This window comes from Coregonus lavaretus (genome assembly GCF_964263955.1).
Source record: "Coregonus lavaretus genome assembly, chromosome: 4".
Taxonomy (NCBI): Eukaryota; Metazoa; Chordata; class Actinopteri; order Salmoniformes; family Salmonidae; genus Coregonus; species Coregonus lavaretus.
In genome coordinates, this window is record NC_139991.1 from 42486479 (window position 1) to 42503576 (window position 17098).

At 44.2% G+C, this 17098-nt stretch overlaps 1 protein-coding gene across 1 annotated transcript in view; it reads right to left on the minus strand.

Moving 5' to 3' along the window:
* Nucleotides 1–577: 577 nt before the first annotated feature.
* The window catches only part of pdlim5b (PDZ and LIM domain 5b), an 89223-nt gene continuing 72702 nt past the window's right edge, over nt 578–17098 (minus strand). The window contains exons 4-13 of the mRNA XM_084159197.1: nt 16993–17026; nt 16066–16625; nt 12189–12343; nt 11215–11245; nt 5270–5433; nt 2732–2927; nt 2395–2575; nt 2122–2242; nt 1909–2024; nt 578–1817 (exon numbers count right to left, since the gene is read on the minus strand). Of these exons, the coding sequence (XP_084015323.1) occupies nt 1728–1817; nt 1909–2024; nt 2122–2242; nt 2395–2575; nt 2732–2927; nt 5270–5433; nt 11215–11245; nt 12189–12343; nt 16066–16625; nt 16993–17026 (1648 nt within the window). The 3' untranslated portion in view covers nt 578–1727. The remainder of the gene's footprint in view (nt 1818–1908; nt 2025–2121; nt 2243–2394; nt 2576–2731; nt 2928–5269; nt 5434–11214; nt 11246–12188; nt 12344–16065; nt 16626–16992; nt 17027–17098) is intronic.

Consider the following 17098-nt stretch of genomic DNA (forward strand, 5'->3'; position numbering starts at 1 on the left):
TTTAGTCATTGTTTATTTAAAAAATGAATTGTAGTCTGCGTTGTTGTAGTTCTCCAGTGAGGCGATTTTGCCAAAACATCATTGCAAGTAAATAAGCTGTCACCATTGGAGACAAGACAGGACACCTGAGAGAGGTGTTGTCTTCCCTGTCTCCATGGAGACAGTGTACTTTTCCCGCCTAGGTGAGCGTGAGGGGACTCAAGCTCGTGCTTGTCTGAATGGTCTCATCTGAGATTTAACAATATTTTGTTATAGTGGGGCATCATGTCTGTAGCAAAGCTTCATTTTGAGCACCTATCCTGATAAGGAAAGTTGTCATAAAAGCTGTAAAAAAATAAATGTTTTGCCTCGTCATCATGCAATACATACAGTATGGGGTATAATGGAATCAATGGGGAATGGATGAACCAGTCATATTTTGAGGTATGGATCTGGGACCTCTATAGTGACAGACAAACATTGATACACCATAAACATAAAAACGCAACCTAAACACACACATGATTGAATCCTAATTACGTTCAAAGACTTTATATAAAATTGTAGTTTTATTTCTACAAATAGAAGACCAATACACTTGAATTAATGTACTGTATTTCCAAATAAACTGTCCATCCCACAGAGGTCTAATACAAATAATATTCAACACTGACATTTTATGGACAAATGGAGAGATTTTTTTTAACTTTTAGTCTGTAAGTTTGAATGAGTGACATAATGACATATGATTGGAAATGGAATTAATTACACCAATAAACACCACAAACTCGGTCCTGGCCCCCCGGGCGTACGTTTTGGTTTTTGCCCTAGCACTACACAGCTGATTCAAATAACCAACTCATCATCAAGCATTGATTATTTGAATTCGCTGTGTAGTGCTAGGGCAAAAAACAATATGTGCACCCAGGGGGGGCCCAAGGACTGAGTTTGGGAAACCCTGACATAGACAAGCATTCATGTGGCAGCAAACGGAAAATGGTGTCTATGTTTAGGTTCAAAATAAATGGGCATTAAATCCCCAAAAATATGTTTTTAAATACATACATTAAACGATAAACATGGAAAAACCCTACTGCTCATAAAATGACAGCTGTCTGTCCTGACTGACTGACTTTGTCATTGAACCACTATGTGCAACTGCCCCTATAAATCCCAAAATACAGTACATCCTTACATCCCTCCAGCCCCAATAAATATACTACCAGGATAAATACATATGTCTACAGACCCAACCACTCTAGCGGAGAGAGAGAGAGAGAGAGACAAATAGGACAGAGAGAGGAGGGGAGAGGGATAATAAAATGGGGTTGGGGTGCTCTAATTGTCCTCAATAACACATTCCTTCTCAATAAGGTAATATATTGATTTTAATCTTATACTAAAATAACACTTTAATTATTAAACTACATAAATTATATGGGATCATACAGTATGTAGTGGATTTTGCATTTATGAAATTAATTAATGTTGAAAATACAGTAGGTACTTTTATCATACCTTAATTTGAGCATCATATTTTCCCCTTATATGGCACAAGCGGTGAATGGTAAACTACACACAGAAATATCAAAGAAGATAAAATAAAGCTTAAATTCCCATCAACAAACATGTCTGTTAATAAATGTCATAATCAGATAAATCAATCTTTTAAAACTACCAAAAATATCTACAGCTGACAGAATAGATTATTTCTCTGTTTTCCTCTGTTCTTCACTCCTGGGGGCGGGTCAGATATTGACTGTGTGGGCGTGTTTCTTGCACAGAGCCTTGTCCTTTTTAGAGAAGAAGGCTTGGCCCTCCAAACTGGTGCTGCAGACCTAGGAAATGACAGTCACAGTACAGTAATATCAGAGCTACAATCGTTATATTCTCTATATTCCACTTCTATCTCATGGGGGGCTGACTTACTGCACATACGAAGCAGGTATCATGCCAGGTGAATCCCAACGCCTCCAGAAACTTGTCTCCTGCCTCGATGGGGAAGTCGCAACCATGGCAACTGGTACCGAAGAGTTGGTAGTAATCTGGGTGGAAGAGAGTCAGTCAAATGTTACTTTCACGACTAGATTCATTTCACAGTCGTGTTCATTACGAAAAACCTTGCTTGCTGTGACCTCTCACCTCTTTCGCAGTATGGCAGCCCGTCCTCCATGTGGAAGGTGTTGTTTCTGATTGGCTGCTGGCAGGATGCACACAGGAAGCAGTACACATGCCAGGTCTGCTTCAGGGCATTGATGACTTCCTGTAACAAATATAAGAGATTATAGGGAATTCTATTACTGTCATAATGTCATCATTTGATTTCAATATGTGTCCGTGGATTTGGAGAGGAAGATAACTGAGCAAGGTGGACAAGCCAAGATACCATACGGTCTCCTAAAGTATGTCACTCACCCCCAGGACCTTCTGCTTGCAGCTGGTGCAGGTAGGGGCAAAGAACTCTTCATAGCAGTGAGCACAGTACACTGTTCCCCTCTCCTCCACAAAGCCTGACTCCACCAGAGACGTGTGGCAGTGGGAACAGTTAAACTCCTCAGGGTGCCACGACATGCCCATGGCCACCAGGAACGGACCTCTGTGGAAAACAGGAAGTGGGCAGAGGTCAGTTTTCAGGATAAAATTAACTTTAAACTCAACTTCAGATACATGAGAGAAACGAATCAGAAGTGAACCCTTAGGATTACGCTGCGTCCAAAATTCCCAATTTCCCATACTGACTGTCGTTATGTACCTGATGACCTTGTCACAGTGGCCACACATGGGTGTGCGTGTTCCTGCTGCGATGTGCTCGGCCCGTTGCACCAGGGAGTCCTGGTCCTTGGGGTGCGCCTGGGGGGCAGGGCGGTCAGGACCTTTGGGTACTGCAGGTACTGGTGCAGTGTTGCTAACCCGGCCAAAAGAGGGCGCCGCTCCACCCTTAGGGAAACCTAAAGCAACAAAAAAATACAGCATGGGTCATTTGTTTCAATCACACCATATAAAAAAATCACATCCATTTGAGCTATATAAAGACATTCACAAACTTTTGTGTAATGTGATCAGAACACTAACAACATACAGCAGACAGGCAGAGCAGTACAAACATCCTGATCCTTCAATGATCAATGAGAATTGTAGCTGTATTTACACGGCTATATGCATTGCTAGCTAACCCTAAAGAAACCTTAGCTCAGGTGTGGGTGGGCAGGTGTGATCAGGTATGACTGAGTATGCTACTTGCTGACAGAATGTATCAGATCTAGCTGTGACCTCTCTGTCTTATGCATGGGCCAGCTGTGTCGGGCAGATCCACTCCACACCACCCAAACAAAGGATACATTTTTCCACCATGGGGAAAGAAAAACATTCCCAGAGCCAAAGGAGACACCTGGCAAAATAATCCCCCCCTCCACTCCTCTCGGAACAGAACGTGGAGAGGAAAGACACAATCCTTCCTTCTCCATTCTTACCTCTCTCCTCTCTCTCTCCAGCTACACAGAGACATCCAGGGAGGGTCAAATATGTCTGCCCTCAGAGGGGGTGAGGGGTGGAGGGGGACAGAGACCATTGAAAAGCAGGACCAGAATCAAAGAGTGGCGGACTGAGGGGTCAGGAAGCAAGTGCCCCCTCGATTTCCTCGTAACGGAGAGCAAACAAACTGAATAAACATGACTGGGGACTGGCAGAGAAGTGAGAAGAGGAGATCCATGGGAAAGACAGAGAGAGAGCGCAAGAGAGAGAGCACGAGAGAGAGAAAGAAAGAGGAAGGAGAGCACAAACTGTATATGACACCATCACTGTGTGTTGGCACTATGCTCTAAGTAACCACTGAAGAGGCTTTGGGCAGGCTGCACGGCCGGGAACACTAGAGATCTCTATCTCCGTTTCACTTGAACCACAGCAGGGCTGCCAAACCCCGGGTCCAGGCCCATCAAACCACGTCTGGTTAGGTTGGTCTTTTAAACGTCCTGTTGAGAGAACGTCTAGTGACAGCAGTGGCTAGCCCCTTAGGGGACATGTTCTTGGATGGCATGGTGAGAGGTAGGCTGGATAGATGACTCATGGCCACACTTCGTGCTGGCTGATAAACATCTGGGAGATTTGTTTTTCTCTCTCTCTCCCTCTCTCCCTCTCTACCTCTCTCCCTCTCTCCCTCTCTACCTCTCTCTCTCTCCACCTCTCTCTCTCTCTCTCTCCACCTCTCTCTCTCTCTCTCTCTCTCCACCTCTCTCTCTCTCTCTCTCCACCTCTCCACCAGCAGGGGGAATGGTAGAATCATACATAATATACCATGCATCTGACCTGGTTCCACACGGTCAGTATGAAGTATATGTTCGTGAACACAAGGTCAAGTAAGCGTTAATCTGATACATACTGTATCTAACAGAGAGGTGCCTGTGGTCTCGTATACACCCCCTTTCAGCAGCTCTCACTTAAGAGGTCCCCAGGGAGGCAGTAGGTAAGCAAGCACAGGACCTCTCTAGCCTCACACAGTTCTGTGTAGGCCATGTATATATGCACACATATAGATCATACTGCAGTCTTAGTCATCTTAGTAATGACTCCCAACTCAAGGCCCTTCGGCAAATATTTACTCCAAGGCAGCTACAGTTCTCACAGACCCTGAATCTCCTCTGTTTAAAGAGTCGAAAATCAAAAATATAATTCCCAATTTCACAATGTATTTAACTCAGGAAACGTGGAAAAATAGGCAATAATTTGAGGTCATTAGCTGAATACCGCACGTTTTATAGAGCTCGTCATTTTGAAGAGCCCTGTGTAACAGAGGCATTATGTTGCTCTAATAAAAGCACTGATTAATAGTCAGGTTTTACAGTTACAGCATGCGTCTGCCCTCTGTAGGTCAAAATAAACTACTACAGAGGATGTCACCTTGAGATACTGACACTACTGTTGCCTGTCTGAGTCAATGCAACCTCTGCATTCAAAGCAAACGCCAAGGGGTTAATGATGCTACTACTACATGCTATAGATGCATTCATCTATAGAAGCATTCTTCTCCTAAAACAATATTTGTGTAAAGGGCAGAGCTCTCATAACTTAGACAAATAAAGACATATTTGCATTTCTGACATTTCTGTTTAAAAAGGCTGTGGTTAACCTAAGCTTCTAGTATATATCTAGTTTTTTCTTAACAGCAGGACACACTCAATAACAGAAATATGAACAAGATGTGTAAACAGCCTGGTGAGTTAACCTAACCACATAATCCTCTGAAAAGGCAGAGAGAGGAAGACAGTAGGGGTAGTGTCAGGGTGTGTAAGATTACCTGCTGGACCTCCAGCCGGCCAGGAGGGTTTGACCTGGGCAGAGGGGGTCTTGAAGGTGGGTGGGGGGACACCGTTACCATTCCTGGGGGCACCTGAGACTTTGGTCATGGTCTTCACTGATGTTGTGACGTGAGCACTGGGCATGGCATCCTCAACAACTTCACTGGAGAACAGAAAGGTACTGGTTATAGGTAATTGGTTCACTGACAAACACACAGGCACCCACAAACACACCCGCACATATGCACACACAAATACACACACAGACACTCCATCATAGAGAAATGTTTTCGCTTTATAGTATTTAGCTTATAATAAGCCCAGTAGCGTTGAAGTTCTCAAGGTCTGGTGTTGTTTACTCATGACTATCCACATCGCCAGGCTGTGCAAACTGATGCCTGTCAGTCTCAGGCCATGTTTGTTATGGCAACCTTAGCCATGGTTACAGTACAGTAGGAGTTCTATCCAGGACTCAGAACACATCTCAGCTGTTAGAATGTCATTCCATCACAACACACCTCCCCACTAAAAACTATACAGACTTCACTTCACTATCTTCTGCTATAGTAAAACTCACTCCCACATTCTGCACATTCTCTCCACTCCTACCCCCAATATAAAGCATGTGGTTCTCCTCCTGTTCGAGTTCATGTTTAAGGTGAAATGATGTGCAGACCACACCCAAAAATAGCAAAATAGTTGTTGGAAATACAGGGGCAATGGAAGGGCTGTTTTGAAGACATAAAACCAGGCTAATTATGATAGGCATGACTGAGTCACATCCAGCGGAGGCACTAACCAGGCACAATCAATTAGCAGGAAGCTCAGTGACACACTCAACCAATCAGGCCAATTAGGGGGAGAGTTGATTGGATTAAAAGCTGTGTCTGATGAAAACCATAGCCAGATTGATCCAATAAGGATACATGATACAGCCCAGTGTCCAGATGGCACAGCAATAAGTAAACAGGAAAACAATTAGTGTTGGCACTGTCTCTATCTCTTTCTCCCTCTCCATCCTCACTCTCTCTCTCTGTGAAATGTTGTATGCAGTGGAGCTGCTCATAACAACAGTGGCCTGCTGCCTATTTTACTGTTCTTTCAGTCTCTGCAATGTTGTCATCGATGACATTGACATATTGATGGTTCTATAAATAATGCTTGGTTAGGTCTGTACTAGTGCTGGTGTTCAGCGTATCAAGGTATCATCCAAGCTGTTTCCAAAAGGAAGCTGGTTCAAATCCCAGGTGAGAAGCACTTGCCCTTAGGAAAAGAACGGAGTCTGACTTGCTCCAGGTCATATCCAATTGTATGAATGTTTGTCAGCTACACTGTATTTAAAATTTGCCTTGACAACACTACCCTCTACTGGTGATAAATATGAATTGCTACTAGGTCAAGCAGACAGAACTGTACTGTATGTGTGGAGCTAAGATATTAGGAGCTCCTTTGTGTCTTTTGTATAAACTGCTTGTGAGCCATTGGATCTGTATGCCTCATATGTCCATTAGCTGTGTAGGTCTCAAGTGTTTAGATACTGTACTTCCCAGGAAAACAAGAAACAGAAGAAAATGAAAAGGGGAGGGGACAGGAAATAAGGGATATAACTTTATTGAGATGCAAGCAGCAACAATCTTCAAGCATAACTATGGTTAGTGTATAAAATGAAACAAAATTAAGATAAAATATCAAGATAGTCATGGAGAAGGAAAGGTAGATAATTAAGTTGGAGACATAGTGATGTCAGAAAAGAAGAAGAAACTTAACTGAATAGACACAAAAACTAAGTCAAACCTATAAGTATATTACAGAGAAAAGTCATCTCATGCAGACACATACGTATACAAAGAGGATACAGGTAACTGACAAAATAATGGAAACACTTGAGTAAATGAGGGATACAATGTATATTGAAAGCAGGTGCTTTCACACAAGTGTGGTTCCTGAGTTAATTAAGCAATTAACATCCCATCATGCTTAGGGTCATGGATAGAAATGCTGGGCAGGCCATTGTTTTGGCTACGCCCCCATAGGATGACAATGCACTCATCCACAGGGCAAGAGTGGTCACTGAATTGTTTGATGAGCATGAAAACTATGTAAATAATATGCCATGGTCGTCTCAGTCACCAGATCGCAACCCAATTGAACACTTATGGGAGATTCTGGAGCCGTGCCTGAGTAGGGCTGGGCAGTATAACGTATTTTACTATATACCGGTATTGATGCACTGACCGGTTTGGGTTTTGTCTTTACCTCCTATAACGTTATTTTAATCTTTGGTTTGTTAAATGTGATATGTTGTGTGTGACGTACATTTGTATAGTTTACGCCGCTACTTGAGTCATCCCTCCCAGCTCTCGCTCCATGCCGCGTTCCACACAGACTTAGCCCCGCCCCCTGTCACTCAAGGAGCGCATTTGTTGTTGCTTGACCACAAGACACTTGCGTTCAGTCTGCAAGGTCAGTGCAGCACATGCAATTCTTCTTCATATAAATCCACAAACGTTCTATAATTACACTATTAGTTTGTGTTTCTTACATCTGCAGAGAGATAGTTCGTATTTTCTTAGCAAGTTTTAGCTAAATCGTTTTAGCCGCTAATCGCTAGTTAGCTGGCTAGCTAGCTAATAAATGTACTGAGTCAGAGCAAACGTAGCTAGCTAATACAGCCTTGTACCAGTGATGAAGTAGGCCTAAATCAGCATGTTGTTTATGCAACATTATCTTCTAAATCAAAGACGAATAGGCGAAGCATGAATATGTTGGCTACATGAAGAAACATTTTGTAGCCAAAGATTATAGGGTCCCCTAGGAAACACTGACCATCAATTTGGTTCCTAACCTGTCACAATAACTTCTCCCTGGCATTTTCATTCGTTGTCATGTCAAACACTGTATTCAAAGTGCCTACTATTATTTATATTCTAACTATAGAATTAGAATAATCATTCTATTTCCATGGTTCCAGCAGTTCACCTAAGTGTTTTGATCTAAATCACAAGTCAAATCGCAATTACAACATTCTGTAAAAAATAAGGCCTTGTTTTTTTGCCCATATCGTGCAGCCTTACGTGGCAGTGTGGAAATTATCTCAAATGAGTGCAGGGAATGCAGAAATTTATGGAAATGCAGGGAAAAAATGTTGGTTGAAGTTCAATTGAACAGTATAAAACAATCAGAATGGAGAAAGACCCACCGTAAGGTCACGCACTACTCTTAAATCACATTTAGAACTTTTATTACTCAAAAACATAAAATACCATCATAAAATTTAAAAAATACTGTGATATGATATTTTGGCCATTTCGCCCAGCCCTACGCCTGAGAAAGCATTTTCCTCCACCATCAACAAAATACCAAATTATGGAATTCCTCATGGAAGAATGATGTCGCATCCCTCCAATAGAGTTCCAGACACTTATAGAATCTATGTCAAGGTCCATTGAAGCTGTTCTGGCTTGTGGTGGCCCAACGCACTATTAAGACACTTCGTTGGTATTTCCTTTATTTTGGCAGTTATCTGTATATACACTACATGACCAAAGGTATGTGAACACCTGCTCGTCTAACATCTCATTCCAAAATCATGGGCATTAATATGGAGTTGGTCCCCCTTTTGCTGCTATAACAGCCTCTACTCTTCTGGGAAGGCTTTCCACTAGATGTTGGAACATTGCTGCAGGGACTTGCTTCCATTCAGCCACAAGAGCATTAGTGAGGCCAGGCACTGTGTTGGGCGATTAGGCCTGGTTCGCAGTCGGCGTTCCAATTCATCCCAAAGGTGTTCGATGGGGTTGAGGTCAGGGCTCTGTGTAGGCCAGTCAAGTTCTTCTACACCGATCTCGACAAACCATTTCTGCATGGACCTCGCTTTGTGAACGGGGGCATTGTCCAAACTGTTGCCACAAAGTTGGAAGCACAGAATCGTCTAGAATGTCATTGTATGCAGTAGAGTTCAGATTTCCTTTCACTGGAACTAAGGGGCCTAGCCCGAACCATGAAAAACAGCCCCAGACCACTATTCCTCCTCCACCAAACTTTACAGTTGGCACTATGCATTGGGGGGTAGCGTTCTTCTGGCATCTGCCAAACCCAGATTCGTCCGTCGGACTGCCAGATGGTGAAGAGTGATTCATCACTTCAGAGAATGCGTTTCCACTGCTCCAGAGTCCAATGACGGCAAGCTACACACCACTCCAGCCGACGCTTGGCATTGCGCATGGTGATCTTAGGCTTTTGTGCGGCTGCTCGGCCATGGAAACCCATTTCATGAAGCTCCTGACAAACAGTTATTGTGCTGACGTTGCTTCCAGAGTCAATTTGAAACTCGGTAGTGGGTGTTGCAATCGACAACAAGCAATATTTATGCGCTAAGCGCTTCGGCACTCAGCGGTCCCGTTCTGTGAGCTTGTGTGGCCTACCACTTTGCTGCTGAGCCGTTGTTGCTCCTAGACGTTTCCACTTTACAATAACAGCACTTACAGTTGATCGGGGCAGCTCTAGCAGGGCATAAATTTGACGAACTGACTTGTTGGAAAGGTGGCATCCTATGATGGTGCCACGTTGAAAGTCACTGAGCTCTTCAGTAAGGCCATTCTACTGCCAATGTTTGTCTATGGAGATTGCATGGCTGTGTGCTCGATTTTATACACCTGTCAGCAACGGGTGTGGCTGAAATAGCTGAATCCACTAATTTGAAGGGGTGTCCACATACTTTTGTATATATAGTGTAAGTAGTAAAAAAAGGCAAGGTAACCTAAGGGAGAGTATTTAACACTCAGACAGAAAAATCACTCTCACGCAGGTTCACACACACACACACACACACACACACACACACACACACACACACCTAAATGATGCACTAACTTATTCCTGTAACTATACAAGTGTACGTGATAATGTTAGGTATAATGTGAATTATAATGTGAAATATAATGGACTCTGCCTAACTGTCGGTAGGCTGACATACACTGCACACACACAGGGAGACAACTACAGGCAGATTGAAATAAATAAAACACAGGCAGGTAGAGGTTACATATAGTACACTGTTATCTTAGCCAGATACATAGTCTACTGCACGTTGAGTGTGCGTGCTGAAACATCGTGGTGCCAGTCTCTCAGCTTGTTGTACAGTTGTCCCACAACCTCTGGGTCCGGTTTATTCATCCTAACACACCAAACGGCACAGGACAGGAGGGGAGACGGAGGTAGGGAAGAAGGGAGCAAGGAGAGGACACAGGAGAGCAGACAGGAAGAAAGGAAAGAAAGAAATTGTAAGAAAAAAGTAATAGACAAGAAATGGACAGGAAAATACTGGGAAATTGAGGAAATACAGGTAAAAGAAATAAAGCAATAAGATTTGCAAGAGGCTTGATATCTCCTGATAGGAGAGTTCTGTCTTTGGGAGCGTGCTGTCTGTTAACTACATGTCTCTGAGAGTGAGAGCCTCCTCCTGGCAGGCCCTTATTACCCACAGTCCCACTTAATTACCCACAATCCCACCGTGACATGCTGATTGTCCGGGGCTTTGGTTTGGAGACCAGCAGGGTGTGTTTACTGAAGATGAATGGGGGCAGAACACAGAACTGAGAATCCCCAGCTCTCAGAAGGCTTTGAGGGTTGGCCGACCCAGCTAACCCAGCCTGCGCTGTTTTTACTAGGGTTTCCACCGCAGAGGGCACCCTCTGATGTGGCTTCCTGTAATGAAGCCTTAAACTAAGCGTGATACTGAGCGTCTCATGGATCAGGAAGTATGGGCTAAACACGGAATCCCAATAATGAGAAGCTCCTGTGACATGCAGGACGAGACATGGAGTGCCAGAAAGCTGTGATCACCCCAACATAGTTACAGTAACAACAACAGCATCACACTCACACACCAGGAAACTACAACCAGATCACATTGGAGAAGACTGACAAATCATCAACTACTCACTTCTTTCCAGTGCTGTTCTCCTGGGCTTGGGCTGTCAACAGAGGAGAAAAGAAACTCATGAACATAAATGCAGAGATTGTAACGTGCGTGTAGACGTGTGTTTTATAATAGAAAATAACTGAAGGGATGTCCAGCCAAAAAGAGTGGTTATACTGCTTTTTAAATGCTAATTTTAATCCAATAGATATTAATAAAACTATAACTATTTTTAAAAAAAAGTTGGCCAAGGGTGCACCTCAATTAGCTCTACTCCACGTGAGGGCTGGATGATTGGGCTCAAAATCACATGGCAGAGATAGCCCTGCCTTGCCAGTTGAACTCAGTCCTTGCCAGTTGAACTCAGTCCTCTCTTCACCTACAAACCACTCTCCACATCTACTCTACAGCTGTACAAACCACTCTCCACATCTACTCTACAGCTGTACAAACCACTCTCCAGCACCATTTGCATAATATCAACAGCCTTACACATATTCAACTCTGTATTGGTAACCTCAGCCTCTGTCTGGAGTAGAGCGGGACATCTTATCCACTGTTCCTTGTCAGCTTCATGTCAGTTTATATTAGCAGAGCAGGTCCAACACACACACAGGGCTGGGGTGATGACAGAGAGATGGATGCTGAGGCCCAGAGACAGAGCTGTGCCAGGGGGACCAGAACACAGACACAGACCTGTGCCACTGGGAATAGCATGCAGCACTGCTGTAATCTATACTACAGTCTTCTTATGTAACCTTTCCCTTAGGGGAAAAGGCAAAGGTCAAATGGTCACTTCAGAGGGGTTACTGTAAGAACACAATGATCTAGTTATGATACATATCTATTTTCTAATCCCATTGTGCCAAGGTATTGGTGGTGCTGCATGTGTTCTAGCCTGGGTATGAGGGTGCCAGGGTACCCAACATAAAAGTAACTAGGGTGTCATTATGCGTCAGGGTATTGGAGGAAGGGGGAGGGTGCCAGGGGGTACCCACCGTTCTCTGTGCCAGTGATCTGAGCCAGGATTCTGAAGGACCTGGACTGGGAGGTGCCAGTGCGAGGATGCCAGTCCTCTGTGTCCTCGATCATACGCTTCTTACTGGCCTCACTGAGTGGCGAGGCATGGTTCAACTCTGGTTCAACTCTGTTCCTGAGGCCACACACACAGAGAATAAGTATTACGATCTTCATCATCCTCATCCTCATCATTACCATTTATTTCCAATTACTATTAGCATTCACCATTCATAAAAATGACTTTTAATAATTACTTTATTTATTAAGTAATTATTCCGATTAATGTATTAAATTCAGTCATTAATTAATATTTTTCATACAGTAGGATAACACAAGTGCAAAACAAATCTCTCACACACAGGTACAGACAAACACACTCTCACTCCCAGTGTATACTACAGGTAGACTCAGACAAGACATTCACTCAGTGAAGTGGCCACTGCTAGACTTCCCATTTACTGTACCTCCTAGGGCCACTCTTTGGGGGGACTCTGCACACGGACATTGAGAGGGAGGTAAGAAAGGAAAATAGGATAATAGAAGGAGAAGAATCAGAAACTGGAAAAGATTGGGAGGAAAAACGGACTATTGTACTTCCAAGGTGCTAAAACTCTTTGGAACTAAAGTATGAGCATTGCTACTACAGGCTATACTTACTTAAGAATGCTCTGAGGCCCACTATCAGAAACAGCAGCTAAACTAGAAGTAGCAGAGCAGCAGTCAGCTACAATGACACAGATAGCTATCAATTCAAACCAACTGTAATGACCACCTCCAAAACCCCTATGAAGATGACATGACACAAATTACATGATTCAGCCCACATACATGGTGTTAACTCAGAGACACTCATATTATAGCATGACATTGTGCTTTTAGTGCTATCTGGAATATGCTTTATGGGTTAAATAGCAACATTGTATGTTTAATAGTTATAAACAAGGGTGAAAGTACCATCTCTCACCACAAGGAGGAACCACTGGACCTCACATTACAGTGAGCTCAGGACCAGAACAGATACATTCTTTGTATTCCTGTCCTGAATTAAATCATGTTTAGACACTCATCTCAATGTGTCTGTTTGTTACATTAGCTACAAGTGCATTTATGCACTTGGGGCAAGTCAAGTGTGAATATATCTGAGTGTTCTGCATGTGAGCTCTCCAGCATGTGTTCTATTCTATTGCACGTGTCAGTGAGTGTATTCTAAGTGAATGGAGGTCAGGGGTCAGATTGTGACGGTCCTATTCCTAGAACCACAGTGGAATAGCTGGCTGGTAATTAATAAGTGGCCTTGGGTAAACAGAGTGACACGGTGGCAGATGGACAGACGGAGGGGGACAGATGCAGGGACAGGGTTCAGTAGCCCCGCTGAGTGGTGACAGGTCAGCCTACAGGGCTCTGAGTTGCAGCCTGGACCCTGGGGGTGGGCCTGGTGGGCATGCATCACAAATGGCACCCTATTCCCTTTAAAGTGCCTATAGAGCCTATGGGGCTCTGGTCAAAAGTAGTGCACTATAAATGGAATAGGGTGCCATTTGGAACGCACATGGGTGTAAATACACTAGTTTTCCAAGTGGACCGGGCCGGGATGCCATGGCACAGAGCATGAATGAACTGGCCTCAGTGGACCACAAGTCTTATTATGGCTTATTGCTGTGGGTTATTTACAGGGTGGCTTTGCAGGTTGTTTTGTGCTCTGAGATGAGGGTGTACTACAGTAAGTACATGAGTATGAGTGAGGTTTATGAGGGTTATGGCAGAAAGGAGCCAGCATGCCTACTGTACTAATCTAATTGCGCTGCAGTCATCATGTTCAGCAGTACAGCACCGATAATCACATCATCCCACAGTTACAGAGCTAGCAGACAGTATGTCACAGTTAATGTTAGAACACTAACTTGGTCTCTTCCTCCTCCTCCCCCTCCTGAGGAAAGAGGAAATGAAGAAGAAGAGGATGAAGCAAAGTAAAGGATCAGGAAAAGAGAAAGAGCATTGATTCAACTGGGTCCTAAAAACACTTGGACCATTCTGAGATAATGTGCGAGCAGACACCCAGAGAAACACACACACAGGATGCAGCTGAACACACATGCTGCTACTATACCTGTAACCTGTACAAGCAGACAGCGCAGTCCAGGGGGTGTAGACAGGAGGAAGGTCAAAGGTCAAATAATAACTACAGAGACAGTATGTAGAGTATGAAGTACAGACTGAGATGACAACCAAAGTGCCTACAGGCATGTGGCATGAAGTCTCTATTATATTCAGCTGCGAAACATAACTAATTATATTTGCATCAGTGGACTACATTGACTACAAAAAAAACAAAAAAACATGTTTTTACTATTCTGAGGCTTTGTAAATAAATCTGGCCGGAGAAACATCCCAGTAGAGAGCTGCTCCAGCCCCAAAGCTGCCAGTATGCCAAGCTTTTAGAAACAAGCGTCTGAGTCGACAATACGTCAGACAGACTCAGAGCCAGAATACTGGGTGTTTGGCAAGGTTATTCACTTTACTATCAATTAGAGAGAGGCGGTTGGGCTGGGCTGGGTCGGGCGGTAGCAGGAGTGAGTTTAACATGTCGTCGGCTGCTGCTGCCCTTTTCTTCTGTTTCCAGTTCCCTTTAACATATTGAGACAAGATGTTCTGCTGCACTCATAGAGCTCGCCAGCTTGTAGTCCTTAAAAACAGAAATTAGTTACCTCTGGTTCGTTCAGCCATCCCTATAGGGAAAATGAATGAGGAAAGAATAGGGTTTTGGGATAAACGCCGACAATAAGGTCAGAGGTTAACACAAGCTTAGGAGATCTTATACGTTTTGTTCTATGAGATAATATCACTCAGTTAACATGACCTTTATGAATTATGAAGCCTTTACGTGCTTTTTTTAATTACATAAATGCCTCAAAATTAAAAAAAGTTACGTTAGCTGATGAAGATATCATAGAACAAAAGGTATAAGATCTCCTAAGCCTGTGTTTACCACAGACTTTATTTTCGGTGTTTATCCAAAAACCCTACAAAACGAACCATGGCGGAGTTAGTGCCTACAAAAAGACGGCATTACTATTTCTCTCTATTGTGGCTGTTTACAGAGTTGGGGTATAGGCACCATCCATGTTGCTCTACAAACGAGACTATGTTTGTAGAGTGGCAGGTAGCCTAGCGGTTAAGAGCATTGTGCCAGTAACCCAAAGGTTGCTGGTTTAAATCCCAGCGCCAACTAGGTGAAAAATCTGTCGATGTGCACTTGAGCAAGGCACTTAACCCTCAATTGCTCCTACAAATCGCTCTGGATAAGAGCGTCTGCTAAATGGCAAAAATTTTGACTAAATAAATGTAGACTATGTAGGAGAAACTGATGGAAGATTTACTACAAAGTATGTCCTCTCTCAGGTAGTCTGTTGTTATTGCATGGTTGGTTAACTGAAAATGGACACCAGCTACTTGTGGCCTCAAACAACATCATCCAGACAGGCAGTGGAGTGAACCACAAGTATCTGTAGACCTGGCAACAACACACAGGATTTATGGGATGTGAGACAGAAACATGTTCATTTCCCATTACAGCCTTCTTGCTACTGCACTACACCAGTATAAGTGGTCATATCTAGAATAGCCATGTTGTTCTTTTGACCTAAAAATAAAATATGGTGCAGGGCATTAACTTCAAGTGAACTTAGTGTACAAACCACCTACCTACCCACAGCTGATCCTCTTGGAAAGTCAAAAGGAAGCAAAAGCAGAGAAAGAGGTGTTTGGTAAAAGAAAGAAAGTAACAGGAGAGGAAAGAAGAGGAGAAGAGGTGAGGAGAAGAGGTGAGGGGTGGGGTTTGAGGTTAGTGCAACTCACCCATTGAACTGCTCTTTGATCTGGTCGACCACCACACCCTGGGCTTCCAACAGGCCCCGCCTCTGTCCCATGGCCACCTCACAGGCGTTGGTGTTGGAGTATAGGTTGATGGGCGTGTTATAGCAAGAGGACTGCGGAGCACCGGGATTGGAGGAGGGTGCTGTCACTCTGGCCGGGGATGAGGAGGAGGACGAGGAGGGGGTGGTGAAGGGGGAGCGGCCAGAGCTGGGTCTGGGGGGTGGGGCTGAGCTAGGTGGGGCTGCGATGGTTGGGGCTGCGATGGGTGGGGCTGGAGAGCGGGAGTGGCTGCCTAGTGGGAAGGGAGGCTGGGGCTGCTGGGAGGAGGGGGCGGCGGGGGTGAAAGCAGACGATGCAGAAGGGATGGAGGCCACCTTTGGGGCGGTCAGGGAGGAAGTGACCGCACCCACATTGCTACCCCCGCCAAAGGGGCGGGCCGTCTTATTGTAGGCAGCACTGGGTTGGGGGGAGGGGCTGGTGAATGTGGATGGTGGGGCTGGGTAGGTGATTGGCACGGGCTTAATGATCTCCAGCGGTTCGTCCTAAAAGGGGGTGGGGAGGCATACATGCACAACACTCACACACTGCACACCGCAAATCACACAGCAAACTCATGCAGGGGCCACACTCCCCAGAACATTGGTATGCGCCTTAGGGCTATCCATGAGGGTAGCACCTTCACAAGCTTTTCATAATGTCCATAACAGCCAATCAAAATGTGGTGTAACATTGTCTCAGAAGGGTACAGTGAGCATGCTCAAACACATTGATGAACTCCTGAGCACATATGTTTTAGCAAATTATCCTGGTAACTGTCAATATGCCCATTAAAAAGTAATACTCATGATCATAATCCTTTCATCTTAAATAATGAATTTGACTGTAAGTGATTCACTGGAGTGTACTTACCTTTGGTGCATCAGCCTTGGGAACACTGGAAGCTCTGTGAAGGCAGAAAACATCATGGTGTGAAGATACATTTTTGGCTCCAGGTAGAACCCTTTTGGGTTCCATG